The sequence below is a fragment of the Lineus longissimus genome, chromosome 11, assembly GCF_910592395.1.
Source record: "Lineus longissimus chromosome 11, tnLinLong1.2, whole genome shotgun sequence".
Lineage (NCBI taxonomy): Eukaryota > Metazoa > Nemertea > Pilidiophora > Heteronemertea > Lineidae > Lineus > Lineus longissimus.
Window position 1 is genome coordinate 10,952,883 of NC_088318.1, and position 23,876 is coordinate 10,976,758.

The 23,876-nt window shown below is 42.5% G+C and overlaps 2 protein-coding genes across 2 annotated transcripts; both read right to left on the bottom strand.

Moving 5' to 3' along the window:
* Nucleotides 1-3,706: 3,706 nt before the first annotated feature.
* On the bottom strand, nt 3,707-11,703 carry LOC135495783 (anamorsin homolog). The gene is made up of 7 exons (XM_064784702.1): nt 11,619-11,703; nt 10,781-10,935; nt 9,835-10,052; nt 9,113-9,272; nt 8,358-8,501; nt 7,471-7,598; nt 3,707-4,880 (listed from the first exon to the last, which is right to left on the bottom strand). Exons 2-7 carry the CDS (start codon nt 10,926-10,928, stop codon nt 4,767-4,769), a joined length of 912 nt encoding a protein of 303 aa, XP_064640772.1. The 5' UTR covers nt 10,929-10,935; nt 11,619-11,703; the 3' UTR covers nt 3,707-4,766.
* A 1,593-nt stretch (nt 11,704-13,296) lies between these two features.
* Nucleotides 13,297-21,532, bottom strand: LOC135496161 (transmembrane protein 231-like). Its single transcript, XM_064785314.1, has 7 exons — nt 21,385-21,532; nt 19,507-19,673; nt 18,526-18,654; nt 17,763-17,906; nt 16,808-16,886; nt 16,402-16,507; nt 13,297-15,743 (listed from the first exon to the last, which is right to left on the bottom strand). The coding sequence occupies exons 1-7, from the start codon at nt 21,521-21,523 to the stop codon at nt 15,575-15,577; spliced, it is 933 nt and encodes a 310-aa protein (XP_064641384.1). The 5' UTR covers nt 21,524-21,532; the 3' UTR covers nt 13,297-15,574.
* Between the last annotated feature and the right edge of the window lie 2,344 nt (nt 21,533-23,876).

Genomic DNA, 23,876 nt, shown 5'->3' on the forward strand with positions numbered 1-23,876 from the left:
TACCTTTACCCAAGGTGGTGATTACTCCTTGATAGCTTAGCAAATGTGTCTTGTAAATAACCCAGCCATATTTAAGGCAGGTGTTCAATATCACCAGCAAACGCACCTCAGAGGTGGAACTTCTCGATATTCCCAGACAATGCAATTTTTAAGTGGTCTGATAATAGTGAAGACAATTCTTCGGTGTAACTGGCCAATGTGACTTGTATGTGCCACAGCAATCTTGAAGACGATTTCCCATAAATGTGTCTTTGATGTGAACTAGTCGTCCTCAAGACAACCTCTCACTATTCCTACCAAATGGGACTTGGATGTGACCCAGCCATCCTAAAGTTAACTTCTCAATATCCCATGCCAAGGCGACTTGAATGTCCCTGGCCACACCGAAGTCAACCTTTCAATATCCCTAGCCAGTAAGACTTCCATGTGCCGAGCCATCTTGAAGACAGTCTTCAGTCTCATTTCTTCAATACATACCAACAATTTCATGTCCTTTGGCCCCGGTCCTGGGGACAACATTTCAATATCACCAGCCAGTGCACCATTGATGTACCCCAGGGACTCTGAAGACAAACTCTTTCAATATTGTGAGTCAATGCAACCAGGATGTACCCTATCATCCATGAAGATAGTCTATGCAATGTGACATGGCTGTGAATAAGCTAACCTGACGAAAACCTTTCAGCATCCCAAGCACATGCTGCATAATGTTTTCTTGCCATGGCAAGTCAGAAGACAACATTTTATTGTCCATTTTCAACATCCCTAAATGTACCTTGGATTTACCATGACAACATTGAAGAAACCTTTCACTATCACTAGGCACTGAGACATGGTTGTGCCCCTGCTACTTTTCCATTTTCTTGAGAGAATCCAAAAATCGGATGCGCTGCGACCAAGTGTTCAATATCCCTAGGCAAATGTACCTTTGGTGTGTTCTCCTGTCACTCTGAAGACAATTTTTCAATACCACCAGCCCCTGCACCTCGGGTGCACAGTAGCCACCACGAAGACAATTTTCAATTTCATTAGCCAATGCGACAGGGATGGATCTCGGCTATTCTGAAGACAACCAATATCTCAAGCAAATACACCTTGCATGTACCCCAGCCACCCTGAGATAAATATCCATGGCAAATGCGAGTAGGATGTGCCACGGTTATCCTGACGACAGGTTTTTATCATCCAGCAGGTGCGACTCGGATTCGTGTCCCAGTAAACCTGATGATTACTCTCAGTGCTCGGAAATATAACATGGATGTGCTGCGCCATCCTGAAGACGATTTTCGTCATCACCGGGATTTTGACTTGGATGTGCCCCGTCCCGGTTTGAAGACAACCTCCCAATGAATATCCCTAGTCAATGTACATTGGATGTATCCCAGCAACCCTGAGAACAATCTTTCAATATCCCCAGCAATTGCTAGTTTTATCTGCCATATCCCTGGCCAAGTTCGACTTGGATCACAGGCACGTCGAAATAAAAGCTCGTTTGTCAGTCGATTTGGGAATGTTGAGCTCTTATTTCTACGTCCCTGTGCATGGATTCCAGCAAACCTGTCGACTACTTTTCAATCACTGGAAAATACATCCCGAAGACGATCTTCCATTTCATCACTGGCAAATATGGCATGGATGTGTCCCCTCCGACCTCCCTGAGGACAACCGTTCAATATTCCTAGCCGGCCGGCTGGCAGTGCAACTCAGATGTGCCTGGTCATCCCGAAGACAACCTTTCATTATCCCTTGCTAATCCATAAAGGATGCTCAATGTATGCTGTAGACAAACTTTCAATATCCCAACCAATGTACCGTGGATGTACCCAAGCCATTCTGAAGACACCCTATTGGTATCACTGGGCATAAGACATGGTTGTGCACCAGTAGGCTACCTGAAGACAGCCTTTCAGTACCCATGACGATAATTCTGAAATATGGTCCTCGACAGGCACTGCCACACTGAAGACAACGTTGTCACTAGCCAATTGTACCTCGGATGTACCCTGGCCATCCTGAAGACAACTTTTCAACATCATCAGGTAATGTGACATAGTTGTGCCCAAGCTACCCCCGAAGACAACCTTTCAACACCCCTAACAAATGCTGCAAGATGTCCCACGGCCATTCAGAAGACAACCTTTACCCTTCTCTATCCAGTGCTCTATGGATGTGCATGTACCCCTGCCACTATGAAGACGCTCTTTCAATAGCCTCGGCGGATGCACATTGGATGATGAAAGGTTGTCTTCAGGAGTGCAAAGGCACATCCAACTTGTATTTCTAGGGATTGAAAAGCAGTCGTCAGGTTTGCTCGGACGCACACCCTAGTCGCACGTGATTTGTCCCTCGTCAGGAGAGCTGTGGTTCATCCAACTCGCATTTGCCTGGGCTATTGAAAGGTTGTTCTCCGGATGGCTGCGGTACATCCAAGGTGGATTTTAAACTGGGGATATTGAAAGGTGGTCTTCCAGCGTGACTGTGGCTCTGCTGTTACCCTGAAGCCAATCTTTCGGTCAATATGACTTAGATGATGTGCATCAGCCTCAGCGAATGCAATCTTTCTGTGTCTGCTCTGGTAGCAAATGCGACTTGGATGTGCATCAGCCATGCTGTAGACCTCTTTTCAATATCCCTGGCAAATGCTTGCCTTGATTTAGATGTGCATCAGCCTCATTTATATAACCTTTCAATATCCGATGTGACTTGGATGTGCCCCAGAAATTTAGACAGCTTTTGAGATCGCTCAATATCTCTATAACAAATTTGCATTGAATGTGCCCAAGCTGTTTAGGACAACCTTTCTATATCACCGGCAAATGCGACTTGGATGTCCCTCAGCCACTGTGAAGGCATCCTTTCAATATCCACAGCCAATGTGCAGACTAACGTGTGTCCCAGCCATCCAGTAGACAGCTTTCAATATCCCTAGCTCATGCAACACAGATATGCCCCAACCAAGCTAAAGATGACCTCTCAGTATCCCCAGGGATGGCGGCGACCTGGGTGCGCCTAGCCATTCTGAAGACAAGTTTCCAATATCCCATGAGCAAGTGGGACTAAGATGTGTCCCAATTGTGCGGAAGACAACTTTTTAGTCTGTCGAAAATGAAAATTGGATGAGCCTTGGCCATCCAAAGACATCTTTTTGATGTCCTTCAGTAGCAAATATGCCTTGGTCATCCTGAAGACGTCTCTTCAATATCTTCAGATGTCATACCCACATTGAAGGCAACTTTTCAAAATCTCTTACAATTGTGCCTTGGATGTGCCAAAGCTACCTTGAAGACATTATGTTCTTCATTGCTCAAGGAATATGCGAACCGGCTCATATTCTGCCAGAGAGAGTTTCATCCATAAATCCCAAACCGGCCACCAAACGCCCATCAGTTCATACCTATTCTCAAGCGACACCATTGCCATCTTTACCAAGACTGGTTTAAGGGCTCTTTTAATGAAATATTATTGACATTTAGTAGCTGGCTTGTACATGGGTGCTTTTGGGGGTCTTTTTGGGTGAAAATTGCTGAAATCCTCCAGGGAAATCAAGGAAACACATCAAAATGTTCTAGGGTCTAAAGGTTTAAAACTCATGGGTGATTGAAGTCAGGACAACATTATCATCAAGTAATGTTGTAGTGAAAAGCATTTAACTGAAGAAAAGAACTGCAACAGAATTTTGAAATATCCGACACATTTATATTCTTTAAATACATCCATGACAAAGCACTACATTTACAAGCAATAATCATAGTTTGCACAATATTAGAACCAGTAAATGCTTCCAGTCCATCCATGATTCTGGCGCACCTGTCGCATATTGGCCTAATTCTTGCAAAGTAGGACCTTTTGTACTGGCGTCCTTCCGATGGCTTACCGTAACTGCTTCAACACAGTACCGTATGGAAGCATCCATTAAGTACGTACGCACGAAAACGCAGATTTTTAGACCCCCTCTGACCTGTGTGCACCTTGTACACATTGCCTCAAACCTCCCTCCCCATGTTCGAGCGTACGCCTAGAGACCACTTTATTACGCGATGAATTGCCTATTTTCCTTCCTGCGGCGCCACAGGTGGGCGGACTGCGCATTAACACTGACATGGCACACACGTGGGAAAACAGCGCGAGAAACAGCAATTATAAACCTCGTAGTGGGGTGTCATCAGAGCCCAGTCAAGTTTATTGCGTGTAAGTTCTGGCCTCATGTGCAATACTAAAATGATTCCCTTGATTTTGTTCAGAAAACGGTTCTTGGGTCACATACGTACGCAAGACTATATACCCCCTCCCCCCCTGTACGCACAGTGTACGGTTTTTCATAGACCCCCTCCCCCTCAGGGAGTATGATGCTCCCTATGTACAAGTACTACACCAGAGAATGGTGTTAGATACACTCTCATATTACATTCCTTTATACGAGTCCATGAAAAATGTGGCGCACCACGGCAAAATGAGTCGCATGTCGTTCAGAAGATGAGCCTAAAATGACACCAGGACATGATAGAAGAAATTCGTGTAACATTGCGCGATATTGTATCGCCAGGTCGTGAGAGTCAGCGTTATATCGCAACTTTTTAATTGGAATCAAGACTATTACGTAAATGGCGATACAATGCAGAAGTTGGGATACAATTCCGTGCAACGTTACTAAGATTTCACATAAGGCAGTCAATAGTGAAATGAACAACCAGTCCGTCTCAACCTGTCAAGCTCGGAGCGACATGCGACTCACAAAGATGCTGTTGGTATCAAATTAATCCTGTCGATCAAGCGTCCGCCTTTAACTGTCTATTGGATAGTGAAACCTTTTCTCCTGGTTTGAATGCTGGCATCCCCAGGTATGGACAACTAGCGCAGCGGAATGCATCACCAAGATAACACTGCAAGAGAGGACAATGAAAGTTTTACGCAAGTCAAAACAGGAATGAGGCCAATTAGGCTGCAGGATAAATTGACCAGGAATAGCAGCTGGAACCAGTTGGTACGAAACCAATGGGAAGATTATATCATTGCAGTGACATCCACGGATCTAATTACCACACTCATATCTGAGACATGCATGGAGATGTACATGAACTTGGCCTCCACACATAGGTTAGGCAAGAGACGTCCTTGCTAAACAGTAGCTACATGATTATCTAAGGCAAAAGCTATAAACTTATACATAATTACATACAGTGGAACCCCGGTAACACGACCTCCCAAGGGACTAAGCCGAAGTGGTCGTGTTACCGGGGTGGTCGCGTTAGTGAATTTAAGAATCATAAGTAGGTTTTCCCGCCAAAACATCGTCCTAGCAGATATGCTGTGTGTACATTGACATGCATTAATGACTACGCCACCGGGTGATTCGATAATTTGTGTGTATATCACGAATAAAAAATCATTTTCTTGAGTGTTTTGCGTTTAATTTACAACTTATGTAAATGAGTAAATAAACTGACGAGAGCTAATTAGACCAAACATTACATTAAAACTTGAGCATGCTAATTAGAGCAAGCATGTCATTCACACCATCGGCAGCTGCCCTTCTTGATGTCAAGCTAATATTCCCGCTAACATTGAGAGAGGTGATGTGAGAAGATGTTGAGAATTCTTCCTGATGTCTTCCTGCTTTAACTTCAGCCAATTTGAACTGGTACTGATTAAATCATCTTTTTAAAAACGTATTTTATCAATATTACGACGTAGTAAGCATTCTTTACTTTGAGTATCGGTACTCTTACTAATCAACATAATTTATTTGTCCTAAAAACTACGTGTGCATGCCTCTTGACATCATTTAATACTAAATGATGAAAAACAAACCGTGAGTCGAAAAGAAAGTTTATTCTTCATTTTATTTGCGCTTACATTTGATCAAACTCACTTACACATCATTTATTTTCATATGGATTCCCATGGTCATTGTGTTCGAGGTGCTAACTATCAACACGGATTTGCGAGAAGGTGCCAATTGATACGATGCGGTCATGGTTGATTACGGCAATTAGGCCTCATGGTCGCGTTAGCGGGGTTAATTTGCAGTTTGGGACCGACCAAGCTGGTGGTCGCGGTCTGGGTACCGGGGTGGTCGTGTTAGCGAGGGCCAGTTAATGAGAATTAGAGAGAAAACCATTCGGGACCGGAGAATTTTGGTCGTGTTCGCGGGGTGGTCGCGTTACTGAGGTGGTCGCCGACCGGGGTTCCACTGTACATAATTATATTTATACAGCGCAATCTCCAGACAGTCTGTATGTTCAAAGCGCTGTACAGTTATAAACTGAAGGCCCTCCAAAAAAGATGGGTTTTGAGAAGGGCCTTGAAGATATTGAGGTCAGTGCAAGATGTCAGTCCAATTGGTAGCTCATTCCATAACTACATGAGACAGTTCTAATGAGACAATTGGACAATATTTGTATGTTTAAGGAATTGAACCCGAGGCGGAGGACCTTGGTTGAGTTACCAAGACACTCGAGGGTGGAGCTAAAATACAGTCCAAACCCGAGCCGACAGGCGAGGGTTTGGACGAAATTTTAGCTCCACCCGAGAGTGTCTTGGTAACTCAACCAAGGTCCGAAGCCGAGGGTTCAATTTCTATTCTAAAATACCTCAAACTTAAAAAGATAGGCCACGAAATAACTTGAATATGTGCGAATTTGGCAAATTCCATCCATCGCCTGCCCGGAGCGCCGGTAGCGCCGTTGTTTACATTATGTTACGGCAGCCCGTATAGGAAGTCCGGATCGGCTCGCTCAAGTGACGCTAAAATCCGCGCAAATGGGCTATTTGGAGCGTTTTTCTCAGCAAATATGTGTAGTGCTCATTAAAAAACTTAGGGTGGTTGATGCTTCCTTGGCTGATTTGTGTTTGAAGCAGTGTTTTGAGAGCCTCAAACTTCTGAAGTGAGCTGTGTGCATGGTTCCACATTTTAGTGCAACCCGAGGGAACTTTGGTAGAGCATCTTGGTTGCGTGTCCAAAACACTCCACTCTCAGAACGAGGCTTATGCATTTTCCATTTAAAAGTTGACTTTACGGTACCAAGGTATTTTAGAATGATGATCGATTAGTTTTGCTGGAACTGGGAGGGACTTTTCACTGTAACTGCATGTACATGTATTGGTTTTCAGTCCAGTCACTATTCGATTAGTTTTGCTGGAACTGGGAGGGACTTTTCACTGTAACTGCATGTACATGCATTGATTTTCAGTCCAGTCACTGCTAGATTAGTTTTGCTGGAACTGGGAGGGACTTTTCACTGTAACTGCATGTACATGCATTGATTTTCAGTCCAGTCACTGCTTGATTAGTTTTGCTGGAACTGGGAGGGACTTTTCACTGTAACTGCATGTACATGTATTGGTTTTCAGTTCAGTCACTATTCGATTAGTTTTGCTGGAACTGGGAGGGACTTTTCATTGTAACTGTATGTACATGTATTGGTTTTCAGTCCAGTCACTGAAAGAACATTTGATACAGTTGATACTTACACTACCACAAGCAGAGGCTGCAGCCTGAGTCTTTTGTTTTGGTGTTTTCCCAGCTTCCAGCTCATCAGCAAAACCACAAGTGCAATTCTTACAGGCCTTTTTCTTCTCGGAGTTAGGTCCACATTCAGCTGTAAAAGGAAAGTTTGTTTATTCTAGTGTCACCCCTGAATGAAACGGCCAGCCAGCTTTTTGCTTATGAGACACTCTTTACTTCCAAACTCCTCTCTGTAATGCCAGACGCCTGGCGAGAAGGCAGTTTGTACCCTGTATCTAACCAGGTGGCAGCTTACCAACTGGCTGCATCGGAAAGAGGTTACTTGCGGGCCTTGAATCTCCGGCCTTCTGTTCACGAGGTCGACATCTTAACCGCTAGCCTTTCGGGATCAGGTGTAAGAGAATTTGAATTATTGCCCTGCTTTGTAATAGAATTCGACAATTTTCCAATACAACTGTACCATACCCTAAGACAAGGATTCGTTTAATCTCTATAGTGGTTCGGTTATTATCGCTAGCTTTTTGTGTACAACGAACACTGGGTTTAAGTCTCCTTTCAAAGAATTAGCAATGTAGGGTTTGGCATCTTACCCAAGGACACACAGACAAAACCAACTTTTCCCAGAGTCAACGCAATGAACTCCTGATTATGATCCAGTATGTCAATTGTTGGTACTAAGATTGATGTACAGTAGAACCTACCTTAATGGACACCTCGCTATTAAGGACACCCTCTCTATTAAGGACACTAGTTTTGGTCCCAAATTGGGTCTTTCCATTCAATTCGACCTCTCTAATCGGGACAACTCTCTATTATGGACAGTACTTGTTAGTCTCAAGAGTGTCCTTAATAGAGAGGTTCTACTGTATCATGACCAACATAGTTTCCTCACCTCTAAGTGAAGCAGGATCTGGCTTTTTCAGGTCATCTTCATCCAGTAGTTCCTCCTCATCAACAAGGTCTATGTCATCATCTCCCATATCATTGGCAGACAGGGTCCACACTGCAGCAGCATTTGCTTCTACTTTTGGTGGCGCTGCAACAAAAATACACGCAATGAAAATTTCCCTGTAAATTACTGTCTGTGTGCCAATGAACTGAAGCAGTCAGGTGAGCCTTTTACTTGTATATCAAAGAGTCTTCGAGCAGGACACCTGGACATTCAACACGTTACGGGAACTATTCGAAACCAAAAAAACACAACATCAAAAAGTCCAAAAAGAGTAGAACATCTCTATTATTAAGGACATCCTTAGGACTGACAAGTGCTGTCCTTGATAGAGAGGTGTCCTGATCAGGAGGTCAAATTGAATGGAAAAAACCAAGTCGGGTCCAAACTAGTGTCCTTGATGGTGAGGATGTCCTTAATAGAGAGGTGTCCTGATTAGAGAGGTCATATTGAATGGAAACAACCAATTTTGGACCAAAACTAGTGTCCTTAATAGTGAGGTTGTCCTTGATGAGGAGCTGTCCACTAACAGAGGTTCCACTGTAGTTTGCCATATCACATTCAATAACCTGCAACAACTGCTTGTACTTTGTACACCGAATATCGATTTGGGACCAAAACTAGTGATAGAGAGGTTGTCCTTAACAATGAGTAGTTCTTTAACAGAGAGGTGTCCGCTAAAAAAGGCTCCACTGTACCTGCAGCTTTCTTGGCAAATGAAATTTTCAGCTGCGTTGACGCTCCAAGTTCATAGTCAGGCTTCCGTGATGTGACTTCTACAAGTTTGACATCAGTGTCTACTCCCAAAGCACTCTTCAGACCAGGGACTTCACTCTCACTGAGCTGTACAGTAGATGGCTGCAATCATGAGAATGGATCATGGACTTATCTGAGTGTATTGTTAGGCCCTCTTGAATGAACATGAAGTAACCATTTGAAAATTTGAGGTCTTACTGATTGGTGTACCACACTATTATAATGATAAAGACAAGAGTGCTGGTCGCATCAAATCCATACAAACTGAATCAAGTCGCTCTTAAACGCAGGCAATAGGTGTGAACGAAGTGGGGCAGCTTAAGTTACACCGAGACACTAATAGTTGCCTCCACTGTCTCACAATGCACATCACTATTTGAACTTATACGAACACTATTGTTACCACACGAATCAAATCAGACAATGTTTTCAGAGCAGTAACAGAGCAACAGTCACCAGAAGAGAACATAAGTTAGACTGCCTACATTCTGCCTACAGCCTCCCTGCTCTAAGGAATAGCTATAGCTATACCAAGGGTCGGTATGACTTTGATACCAATTTGAAATCAACAACCAAAACAAGCCAGGTTGTGAAAATTGGCAGTTGACTCGCACTGTCATGATCTACCGCATCTGATTCTGAGAACTCAGCTTGCAATACTTACGGATGAAATATCGACAAATCCAGACAATTTCAACACACGCATTAATTTATCTGCTGTTTGGATCTTTTCGCCAATTCCAACGGCCTCTCGTACCAGTAGCTCCCCATCTGGTTTAAGGATGCGTATCAGTTCGGCAAGAACTTCATCTGTGTGAACCACGCAAGCTGGTGGGAGAACACCGGACTGGATTACATCAAAACTCGAACCACTGTGAGAAGCTGAAATACGATTTGAAACAAATCTTTGAATGAACACTTTTTTAAAGCTAATAGCATTATAGTTGAAGCTCTTCATCGCTATCGGCAGTAGACTGGTCTTATTGTAAAAACTGATTTGAGGTCCGGATTCCGGAAACTCCCAAAGCGTAAACTCAACAGTGCCATCATCTTTGACCCCTGCCCTCCGGCCAATCAATGACTTTGTTTATTTTAGATGTCAACAAATGGACACGTGGACGGGGAGTCCCGGTTTTTAATGACGTCCGTCATCACCTCACGTTTTCTGTTGTACATGTACTTGTATATAAACATATATTTCCTGTCTGTACATTAGACTTTGAAAAAGGAATCAAAATATCCGAAACGTCGTCTATTTCATAAAACGTTGTAGTGTTGTTTTTTATATCAATCTTGAGGTCCGAATTGGCAATTTTCTATTTATTTTGACTTCTTTAATCAGTACATGTCTCATCTTTGGACATCATCTGTCACCCCAATGGTGTCCTTATTTGAGAGGTTCTATTGTGTTTTTGCAATTATGATAATGATACATGTACTGGCATTGGAACCATTTTTGAATTTCTAAACCATTCATTAGCTCTTTAAATCCTGCTAATGTTAAACGGTCTGACAACATTTTTTCCGATTGACTCAGAATTCTGGATAAATACAAAAAATGTTTACGCAAGTATGACATTCTTGAACTAAACGTTATGGGGGTAACTTACACAATAGTAATCTGTCTTTGTGTTCAAGCTGAATGGCGCCAGTGTCAGTCACTTCTTTTTGAAGGTTGGCAACAATATCCTGGACATTCTCTGGTGGTGAAGATGATCCCCAGAGCAGTAGTACGCTCTGACCGGGTGCAAGTGGCATCTTCAGACTGAAAGTGAAAGAAGAAACATCACATGATAGTATTGTCGATAAAGTGTAGAAACCTCAAGATGGTCTGCGAGGTCCCTACTATTTTTCTTTGTGTAATTTAAGGAGACGAGTTCGACAAAGTTTTTTTGCTCTGACCAGTCTTGAGTCATGAAATGAAGCGAAGGAGGACTGAGACATTGCATTGTTCAAAGCAAATTTAGTATGTCTTCCCAGGCTGGCTTCGACCATCCGACAAGTCGGGAGTTTGCAGCATTTGTCTGATGTGTTCTTAGTTCCTATTCAGGCTGCCTTCTGCCTCAGGCTCAGAGTCAGGTTCTCGTTGAAACCTGTCTAGTGTCTATGGACATTTCCGAAGAAGTTTGTTTGGGCGTTGGCAAGTCATGTGTTTCACCTGGAACTTCACAGTTACTTCGTCCTTGAGAGTGTGTGCATTTATTTTTTGGGCTTTGAATTGATGAAAAAGGCCATTGTAACCTCAATACAGCCATTAGCGTGATGACCATGACAATGCAGTAATTATGCACGTATAACATGCACAACCTACGCTACAGCCTACTGTACATGGACTGTACCATACTGACATATGTATTGGGCAATAACTTTTTTGGAAGTACCAGGACAAACACTATCGATAAATGTTTCATAACAGGTTCTGCCTTAATTTCATTATTGAATTCTTACACTGAATCACAAATCGTAGCAAAGAGAATGTATTTTTTGTTCGTAACAAGTTCTTGACTTTCAATGAGAAGTGGTGGCAAGGAAAATGAAGTACCAATTTTGCAATAAGGGACACAAAAGGAGAGTCGTTGTTCACATCCACATTCACAGCCAATACGTTCGTAAAATTGCTGAACTTCAATTTTTTCGTGGTGAACAAATGATAAGATGAAAAAACAATCTGCAACAAAATAAATTGAAAAAACTTCACTAATTTGCAAGTTTTGTGCGTTTTTCTGGGGACATCAACTCCCATTTCCCTTACGTTGTTTCAGTACTTCTCAATGGCTTACTGGAGTTTGCGCAACGCAACGAAACAAAAGAAATGGGGGAGCGACCATTAATTTTGACCACGGTAGTTTTCGGTTTGGGCCAACACAGCCACAAAATACCTCCATTTATTTAAATCCTTGGAGAGATCGAAGAAATTAAAGATATCAGCCATTCAATCACTGCTCGCCGTTTGATGCCGATTGGGGCCCTTTGGGTGTCCATCCATGTCATGCCCCCCCCCCAAAGTTCAATATGGCCCTGCCTTGCAAAGACCCTAACCAGTAGTGGCGTGAAGTAGGTCTTCATCACGTCTATAGAATCCAAGTTATGTGATGGGCATCATGAGATACAAACATTGGTCACTACGTGGCCCCACTTCTCAGGTAGCAAATCATAATTTCTTTCTCGAAATCATCCAGCAAAATCATCTATTGAGAGCTTGGAAAACATCAAAGTCCATCTTTGAGATGATGTTTGTTCTGTTGATAAGCTGGTTGACGTTCACGTACAGCCTGCTGTCATCAGTTGCCAGCGTCAGATCAAAATGTCATCATGCAATACTCATTATCCTGGTACAGCCGAACCAGTGGCTGCAATATACTCCACCTCTCGGTATTTTAAAACCTGGTTAAAAGCAATCTCAGAGCATCCCAAACATCCTATTCTTAGAATTTCATCATCGTTGTTACAACAGTCGTTATCTGAATATGCATATTCATTCACAATCATTGGTTGTTTTGGAAGGAGTTCACTTCAACTGGAATGAAGTTGACCATTCCCCCTCCCCCCGGAAAAAAAAAGAAAAAAGAAATGGTGGTCTTTCCCTATTGCCCTGGATGAATACAGAACCTTCCCTTCCGCACACCTCTGCCAGGCGGACACCACCGCACTAGGGACATATCTGTTCGTCACGGTTGGCCAATTAAAATTACAACCTCCACTAGAAAGATTATAAGGTATTATAATGAAGTTATTTCGCATGCGCATGTAAATGATATCAAATCATTTGAATAATGGTAACACTGATAAGTTTTCATCAAAACTCCAGTCCCCCTCCTAATCTGAATATGTAATATGTAGGATTGACAACTCCTATGTTCATGCACAAGAATCCACTTTGGACAATGATGGCATAACCTCCCTATTTAAGGACACCTCTATTACAGACACCAACTTCCAGTTCCATGGGTACATCCGCACTACAGGGTGGCCCAGAATTATTTTCCCTCACACAATGGATACACAGTAGAATTCTATGGTCAAAGGAAAATAATTCTGGGCCACCCTGTAGAGAGGTTGGTACTGTTCATCGGATTGAATAAGCAAAATTTTTTAATGAAAATATAAATAAGAAATTTATTCACAGTTCCTATTTATCTACAATACAAATACAATACATGATTACCAAATCTACTAGAAACCGTTTTCTTCTTCTTATCTTACTGCTTGCTTGCAGTATAAACAAGTATGGGGTGTTTCAAAATAGTCTTGGTAGTTTTAAAGTTGATTAACCAACTAGTTTTCAAAGAAAAAAAATCAACTTTGAAACTATCTTTTTACACCCAGTACTTGTGAATAGCATTCCGCGAAGATGACGTCACTGCAGCTGCTGCCCTCTATTTCCCCATCGCTGAATTACAGGCAATGTCGGACAAACATGCCATTTCGTAGTGGATTCAGGCTTTCTAACTAGGGCAGTTGGATTCAACTGGCACATGTCCGAGTGTTGGAAATACTACATAATTGTTCTGAATATTTCTCTCTCCGACTCTATGGTATCATTCATGCTAAAAAACAATGCAGGGGTCAAAGATAATTGACTTTGAAATAAGCGAAATGCGCAGAAATAAGTGTCGACGTCCGACTGTCACGTGACTAAAACGTCATCAATATCTTATGCAAATGACCTTGTGAGCTATAAATAGTAACTTCGCGGAATGCTATTGATATGATGACAATGAAGTTGCATTAAGAAAAGGTTTCATGAAATCACTACTGTATACTAAGCCACAGTGCATAAAACTGGATGGATATGACATTCAGGGGACGGTGGGTGAGTAATGAGACTGCAGGGTTGCAGTTGATCTAATTCTGAAGTCTAGAACAATCAAAACTAGAGTGGTGATTCAAAAATAATAAATGGTTGCAACCGCTGGAAACTGAAACTAGGTGGAGTGCTTTGTGGACATTAAGGCGTGAAAGCGTCCCTCAATTTCACCAGCCCAGGATTTCGGCACTCTGTAGTCAATTTCTGGCAGCCCCATATCTGTATAATAGTTTGAATCACTGCACTGAAGACTTCATATTGACAGAACAGGTAATGACCAGCATGACCCTTAAACAACCTTGGACAACTGCACAACAATTACAACAATATTACAAAAGCTATGCCTAGGTCTAAAATGTTCTGAGGATAAAGGACAGAGCTAAAGACACCACTGTTTAAATACAAAGGACTGGCCGAGAATTCGAATAAACCATTCCTCCACCCCAGAAAAGAGATACATGTACATGTATATGTAGCATTATTGTTTTTGTCCCAATAAAGCCACCTGTAAACATTTGGTGTGTGGGTTACGGAGACTTTGCCCAGGTTACTCTTGACTGAACTACAGGCAGTTGTCTAGACGAATTCGGCGAAGGTCAAATCCCTTGTCAGCTAAGCACACGTTGGAATTTCCCTACAGCTCACTTGTGCCATAAAGCCTTAACAAAGAGTACATTTTATTTTATAAAAACTTCCTAGCCATAACATATATTTCCTATGGATCTCAACTACGTGCCAAGCACCAATCAGTAAATTAATCTAACTCGCTAAGTAAATCTCATTTAGGTACAGCATTCGTACCTCACTAAGTTCATCAACATACATCTATTTACAATGAAATACATCTTCAGGCTTTTACATGTTTTGCCTGCACAAGCAAAATATTCAACTGTCGGGCCGGCATCATTGTGAGATCATCCTGATGGCATTCATCCTGATGTAAGATAGTGTTCCAGGCAGTATCAGGCCATTTCACTCATGCGGAAGGAGAAGTCGTGTTGTTGGCTCTGTTTGCAAGAGGATGGATGGCATTCCATTGCAGTGTTCTCCACGAGGCCATTTGTCAGGGTGGCCCACCCTACCTTGGCAGCTTACCACCCTATGTTGGAAGAGCCACCCTACCGTTGCTCTAGAATAGGTAAAGGGTTTCTATAGTGCCACTCTACCCTTAATTGCTGGCCACCCTACCTTGTGTAGCACACTGGTAAACCTTCATGAAAATCGAGGGTAACACCCTACCTTGAGAAAACCCTGTGGAGAACTCTGCATTGCCATTGCGAGATACATGTATCACCTTGAAATTTGCGGAATGATGTCAGGATGAAATGTCAATGACGTTTGTCGGTTCTCAGTTTTTTTAAAGATGTTTGTGTGCATATTTAATAAATAATAGCAAAAAACTTAGAATTAAATTTTTCTGACCGTCGGCAAATTATCAAATTCTTTGGGTGGGTTGCAGATTTAATTCAACTTGTTAACAAAATCAGTTGCCATGACAGTTTACATGCGTGTGAAATTCATCCTTACAAGATGAAAGCCTCGTCCTTTCAGAAAAGGATAAATATTTGATACCGATAACAGTGCTAGTCCAAGATTCCTAGAACGGATGTTTCTTGTCATTCCATGGCCTCTCCACGACGGTGTTCACAAGTTTATTCTCGAAGACGACGAGTTTGATTCGGCGGAACACCCACCAGAAGATGATCATAATAGCCAGGTATTGGATCCACGCCCATTTCAAGAGTTGCCAGAGTCCTGGGTGGTATCTGAGACAGGTTAAGGAAAAAGGAAGAGTGGATTTACAGCTACGGGAGCCCTGACCTTCGATAATGATTGTATAACATCTAACCACTTAACAATCAACAGTCACATGAGGGCCGTTTACACGGGACCACACCGAACTAGAATAGACCAGATCAGATCTCATTGCTCATGAAATCTCGTATTGACGTAATTGTGTACATCGAACCAGACCAGACCAGACCAGAGCACATTTGTGCACGTTTACACGGCAGACCAATCTGGATCGATCTAGATTGGCTCGGTCCCATGAAAACGGTCCTGCTGGCCAATGTGAACATTATCAATGATTATCTTCGATATTACACAAACTGTGGACAATTAAAACACAAATGGGCTAAGTGGCCTTGATTTCACATTGATTTCAGCAGCAAATTATAGTCTTGTGTCCTTAAAGGGAAGTAAACCAGACACTAAAATCTAAGTAAAGTTTCGATGCTGCCATTTGAATTGGAATAATACAGATTAGTCACGTTGAGCGGAAAGGTGAATTCAACACATATCATTCCCGCTGCCCTAATAACCTATATCCCAGCAGCAATGATTATCTCTCTTTACCCGGCCACTGATGACATTTCTAAATCTAAGTTAATGTACGTGATGTTTTGTTCATGAAAAGGATACTCCACTATTGAGTCGACATAGTTGATAGTAGCGTTGATCACGAAAGGTTGTCCAGCTGCACGACCAGTCACCCAGAGTGGGTAGGCATTCTCTAAGTTGGCAGTCACTGGAGAGGAATAAATTACTTGAAGATCAGGCCCAGAGATTAGTGAGAGGCAGAATTATTTAGCTTGAAATATGCATAAATGTTTGCAACAGCAACATGCCAATAGGATCAAAACTTATGTTGAACAGAAATTTGAGCCCCACAGTTATTTCAATCTGCCTATTGAACACTGGTAGAACAGGTAGAAATGAAGCTTTTCACATACTTTTGTAGTGACCTAAAGAATTATTTTACTATTGCTGCCAAAATTTCCTACATTGGCCATGCTGATTCTTACAGTCACTATTTTATTCAACTTACAATTCCTCTTCTGATAATCTCTAATAATCCGGTAGAAGTCATAGGCTTCAGCATGGATACTATTCGACAGAATTGCACCCTGAAAGAAAAGAAGACAAAGCAGAATTAAATTTTAAAGGGAACTGGAACCGCCGAGCGATTTATTCAACTTTTCGACTTTCACCGCCCGAGAAAGTCAAACTTCCAACTTCCTATTCGAGTTCAGATTTGTAGCTCCGCCCCCAGTGCCCGAGCATGCGCAGTTCAATTTGTTATTATTGAGAATCATGTGAGAATCACGTGAGTCATGCGATCTTTCATTCATTAGTTTGCGTAGTAAATTTCATGCCTCGTTCTGATCACCCGATACGCGGGAAATGAAAACGAGGTCATACGAACTGGCTTGGTGGTTTTAGTTCCCTTTAAATCACTTGCATGTACTGTAGAACCTCTCTATTAAGGAGCTCCTTGGGACTGACAAGTGCTGTCCTTATAAGGGAGAGGTGTCCTGATTAGACAGGTCAATATGAACGGAAACAACAAATTTGGGACAAAAACTAGTGTCCTTGATAGAGAGGTTGTCCCTGATAGAGAGGTGTTCGCTACGGGAGGCTCCACTGTACTTGCGAAGGAGTTGTGGGGATCACAAAATCAAAACAGTGGAATAATTCAGTTACATTTTAAATCTTTCCATTTAATGTCAAATTTGATGATGAAAACAACTTCCGTAGAGTGGAAGGTGACTACATTGGTTCAACTATGTGAGGAGCATGTTACTGAGGGGACGATAATACAGTACAACCTCCCTATTAAGGACACCCTCTGGACTGACAAACGCTGTCTTTAATAGCGAGGTGTCCTGATTAGAGGTCAAATTCAATGGAAACAACCAATTTGGGACCGAAACTACTGTCCTTAATAGAGAGGTTGTCCTTAATAGAGAGGTGTCCGCTAAGGAACGTTCCACTGTACTTACGTCGTATCTTCTGTCCGTCCCCCTGACCATAACTGGCTCTTTCTGCTTGAACTTGAGGTCTCCTATATAGCGCAACTCGGCCCCTGGTCGTGACGCATCATAGTTTATCAAACCCATTGACTTGATATCGATTTGTGAGTAAGTCTGAAAAAGGCAATTCAATTCAGTCTTCTGCATCATCAATATACATACATGTATTTGTTTAGTTATTTTCCTTTGCTGCAGATGATAGTCAAGTTTTAACTGAAATATGAAGGACTATGGCGTTGCCAGCAGCCTGTCTGACCCTCACAAAACAGCAGAGAACTTGACCCTAAGCGCGAAAACATCCTGCAGCTCCAAAACTTCCCGATGATAATCAGCTACACTGCAGCGAATGTAAAATCTGCACTCCTGAAGCTGAGGTGAGGGTGATATGGCATACTGTTCCAACTTTAGCCCTGCCAAATTCAGTGGATATGACTTGTTTTTTTACCGCACAGGTTTTACATCAGTTTTACCTCTCCTCACCCTTGACTGGTTGGTTGCCAAGGTTATAAAGGTGGCCAGCCTGTTTCCAAAATGGTGTCTTCCAGTCTTCAGGGACCCATCTAAAGAGACTGGGATAAGGCGCATGCTACCTAACTATTGTCACTGGGTGATTTCCATAATCCAGGGACAAGCACGGGCCAATACCTAGTCTGCTCTAATAGAAGAGAGGGACCCAGGGCTGGCAGGTAAAATTGAGCATCTAATTTGAATATCAGCATTGTGCCATACTTACACTGAGATGTACAAAGAAGAAGAGCATCAGTTTCACTCCATAGACCTTCTCAGTGTCCTTTAGAGGGACCTCCACATTCATTTCCAACAAGTCTCGGTTACCATCACCATTCACATCAACTTCCCTGGACTGAAAATCAACACATTGTCAGTATGATTCGATGAAATGCCAGGCTATGACACTGTAGTATTGTCAGGCAGGGTTTTCGTAAGGTCGGGTGGTGGTACCTTTGATATTCAAAAAGTTTTACCAGTGTGCAACACAAGGTAGTGTGGGTTTTCCACAAGGACATGAGCTGCCATTGCCAAGGTAGGGTGGGCCACCCTGACTAATGGCCTTGTGGAGAACACTGCCAACTTGATAGGAACTCCCTACTTGATTTTATCCTAAAATAATACTGTTTACTTGAACTATTAAAAAGACATTACTTCAAAGTACAGTGGAACCTCCCTTAACAGACACCTCTCTATTAAGGACACTAGTTTTGGTCCCAAATTGGTTGTTTCCAATCAATTTGACATCTCTAATCAGGACACCTCTCAAATAAGAACAGCATTTGCAAGTCCCATGGGTGTCCTTAATAGAGAGGTTCTACTGTAATTCAATGTGTCTAGGTAATATTTAGTACTAAATTTTATGAATGACAGGCAAAGTCCCAAACGACATGCATTATACCTGGTTCTTGTTGAATACTAGTAAAAGAGTTGAGCAATTAAAATTACTCACACAGTACAGGGCAATACTCGGTACATGCAAGTTTGATCTCCAATCTGGTCGCATTCCATTTGCATGAGAGACAATAATTAGTGCATCAATTGAAAATCTGTGGAAGAATTTGTTTTCGTCATAACAGCTCAGAGCTGTAATCCACAAGTTAGAGCCTGATCATCTCTCAACCCTTACATCATAACGAGCAATAAGCAGATCTGAGGAATACCTTGCGGTAGAGAATCCCACTAAAACTAGCCTAAATTAGTATACCTTGATGAGTGGAACCCTGAGATGAGCTTGCTGCATCTGGTTGTAGTTCTGATAAGTACTCCATGTCACATATTCCCCATTCACACCGGTGTCCAGCACCAGAAGCATTTGGTGCTCAAACCGGCCTTGAATCTGTTCCCGGTAGTTGTCAGTTTTTCTCCAGAACCCTAGACAATGGTAAGATAAATGAACATGCGTCCATGACCAAAATGAGTCCATGGCTTGTAAAAAATGAGCCAATCAGAAATGGGCCGAGTTACAGTGAATAGAGTGGCTGAAACCTTGCACTATATTGTTATATCGTTACATCGTGGGAAGACTGTGCATTAATATCGCCTTTTTTGCTGTGAATTCACGTCAGGACATGATGTAAATTGCGATAAAATGCACGACATGGAAATAGAATATCGCCATCGTGAGCTTGATGCATGATTGACCACTTTATTGTCGTCTATTGATTTTTTAATGTTCAATTGATGGTGGCCTTGGTATTGCCCTTGGCCTTGGGCTGGCTGGCTAGTTCCCAGTGCAGTCCCGTCACCTACCACTTTTGGCATTAAAATAACCCTCAATTTCCTCAGGATGGTCACCTATCTAACGGCTGCAAATCATTTGCAGATAGTCCACTTACGGGTCGACCATAGGTACCACCATTTTGGCTAGACCTCCGAATCCTACAATTAGAACTCCTTCAAAACGTAGTGAATGCTCATTTTAATCATGGGAGGCCGTTCTCTGGAAGACAAAGAACAGACTCCCGCCCTTGAAATGGGCGTTTTCCAGATACAGCGGTACCACCTATAGATTCATGCACTTGATTGGGAACAACATCACGTAACGACGTATCGCAACTCTGATGGTTTTACATTACAGTAACGTGACATGATGCGACGTCTTTGTAAACGTTGTTCCCAATCAAGTGCAACAATCTATAGTAGGGTCGGACCAACAAACCATCTTTATAATAGATCTTCACAGTAAAAGATGCCAGACAATGGCTCGAGCATCATTGACCGTGAAGATCTATTGTAAAGTCAAAGAAGGCGTAGGCCTATCTGGAAAAGGCCTAAAGGGCGCCTATTATTAACAGTTTTGCCTATAGTTATAGTATTATACTACAATCAAGATGTACAGACCGGGGAGCTGGCGGTATGTACCCATAAGTCTTTGCGGTAGTCTCGCGCGTACCGGATATAACCCATCAAGCTTTTCTCCTTCAGAGAAATACTGCGTTGCGCTCAAGTGCCTTAAAAGGCTGTGAACAAAATTAACGTTCGACCAATGAGAAAGCCATATTACCCTGCATACGAGGTTGGACGCGTGATCACTTAGTGACAAGTAAAAATAGAATCAGACCACATGTTTCTATATGTCAGAATGCTGCCGTTTGCGCTGTAGTACACGAGTGTTGTCCAAATTTTCGATTTCAAGCAAGTTTAAGGCCAACCTCGTGTCCACCAGACTAATACATAATTGGCAGTTGAGCGCAACGCAGTATTTCTCTGAAGGAGAAAAGCTTGATAGGTTATATCCGGTACACGCGAGACTACCGCAAAGACTTATGGGTACGTACCGCCAGCTCCCCCGGTCTGTACATCTTGATTGTAGTATTAGCAATCACTTACACCACGTTTTGGAAAAGTTTTACCAAAATCGCGGTACCTATGGTCAACCCTTCAAAGAATTTAACATAAGACTAGGCGCACTGCCTCCACCATGGATGTATGTACGCATGGCCTCAGTCAGTGCCAATATTTCGAGTTCACTGTGCACTGCATGCTGGGCTGTACATTTTTGTATGCATTTGGTTGGCAACCATTACCACCTAATTTTCGACCAGCTAAAACTGACTGAAAACAACCATATAAGGTGTTTTACCTCTGCTACGATATGCGACCAGTAAAGGGGGAATGTAAGTCAACAGTATAACAAAAATTTGAAACACCACAGCCTTAGAACAGGCATGTGTTTTGTATCTTCTTAGCTCCGGCTGCGCAAAAATTTCGAACACCGCCATTTTCAAACAAACGTGCAACGGAGTGAATAAATTCCTCATCAAAATTTAAAAGACAGTCAAAAGAAAAATATTACTCTTACAAGTCAATAGTATTGACATAATGCTAGCTGGAAAAATGTTTACTTGTGGATGTTATTTTGTATCGGGAAATTTTGGTAGTGGCAAAGTTTTGGCGGGAAATTAGAATTTACTGAAGGTCAGGTCTCACTAGCCGGTGAGGAGGCCAGGCCTACCTGCCTCCAAAAATGACGCGACGTCATTTCATGCCTGTTCCAAGGGCTGTAGACTTGGCAGTACCTTACTCGACACAAACCTATACAGTTCTGAATAGCTTGTCACTTGTAGAATACATCTGGCCAAGTTTCTACTTCGTCTAGACATATAGTCATGCATAGACTGATACAGCACAATGCATGAGACACCCTGTATGTTAAAGGGAACTGGAACCGCCGAGCGATTTATTCAACTTTTCGACTTTCACCGCCCGAGAAAGTCGAACTTCCAACTTCATATTCGAGTTCAAATTTGTAGCTCCGCCCCCAGTGCCCGAGCATGCGCAGTTCAATTTGTTATCATTGAAAATCATGTGAGAATCACGTGAGTCATGCGATCTTTCATTCATGAGTTTTCGTAGTAAATTCCATAGTAGTGACGTCACTCAATGATTGACAGCTAGGCGCCATGTTTCATTCATGCCTCGTTCTGATCACCCGATACGCGGGAAATGAAAACGAGGTCATACGAACTGGCTCGGCGGTTCCAGTTCGCTTTAAGGTAAATTTGAAAAATTTCACCTTTATGCCTTATAACTTCAAGATTTACAAGGATGGTGAAAAAAAAAATTCATACACATCTACTCATCACCTTTAGAAAGCCAACTGACGACTGTTTCAATCTTTTATACAAAAATAGGCTACATTTACATTTGAACAAGTAGCAATAGGGATAGAGTGGGCCCATCTGTATCCATGGTAATCACTCGAGATTGAAGAACTATAGTTTATTTTAGTGCAATCTCGACCTGATCACCACTGGCTAGGGAGGTTCATGTCGATCCACCGTCGTTGTCAATCTTGACACTAGAGGCGCTGATTTCGTTCCTTACTGATTTTTTTAAATTTCGGCACTGGGGCGAGTTTGCGTCGTTGTGTGTATATCCATCCTTCACCGCCGATAACTCCCCCTGATCGGCCGTCAGAAGGGCTGTTACTTTATCGGTAGTCTCCCTGCATTCATTTCCTTTCCAACGCGTCCTATGTCGCGACAACACAACATTACACTCACTCGTGGTTACAATCTTGACACTAGAGGCGCTGATTTCGTTCCTTACAACGAAATTTTTAAATTTCGGCACTGGGGCGAGTTTGTAGTGGTTGTCGCACGAGACACGCGCTGAAAGCCATCAGAATTGAAGACCAGGTGTTCAGGGTGAGGTTGGCACTATCAATTCAGGCAGTCATTCAATTACTTTGTGTCGAGCAATTTGATTGGCCACCCGTTTATGATGGTGCGTCCGACAGATTACCTGGCGGGAGTTATCGGCGGTGAAAGGACTGATATTCACCGCCGATAAGTCGATCGGCATGTTGACACTGGTCAATCAAGAAATAAACTTACTGCCGTCGTGGGCCTACCAAAATGAACACGTAGCCGACATGGCTTACTGCAGTGGACGTAAGGCGTGCGAAACTCGAGTAGGCCTATATAAAAAACTCATTACTTCCATTTCTTCATTTGAAGTAAATAAATGCATGATGCTTTTTCGAATCTGTGCTCCCAGAAGGAGAGATAAGTCAATCTCCCGGTCTTCGGCCCGTATTGTCGAAATTTTAGATACATCCATTGAATTTCTCACCTAGTCTCAGTAGGTCGAGTGAGGCTTGGCAACGATGATCACCATTGACGACGCTTGGAGAATGGAGAAAAGTACGTACAGTCTCGCCGATCAACGGGACCAGGTGCTGATTGCGGGATCAGTCTACCGATCACCCCGCCATCTACGACATATTATGGAACCAAGGCAATACGCTGGTTTGTTATTGCCTCGCCAAAGTCGTTGATTGTGGTACCCTTACTTCAGTTTTTTCTAGGATTAGCGTTTTTATACAAATAGAAAATACCTATCGGAGCTATAGGTGCGTCCTCGTGCGTTTATCCATGGCAAATTTTGTGTGGTAAATGTATTTAGCCAAATAATGAACACTCCCTTACCGTACGTAGTAGACCTCGTTCCCGATATCCAATTGGATGCATTTCATCGTGTTTCTGAATAGGCATAGAAATAGGTACCACTTTTTGGGTTTTCCATGGCCCAACAATAAATACATGACAACTGATAAGACATAGGCTATAA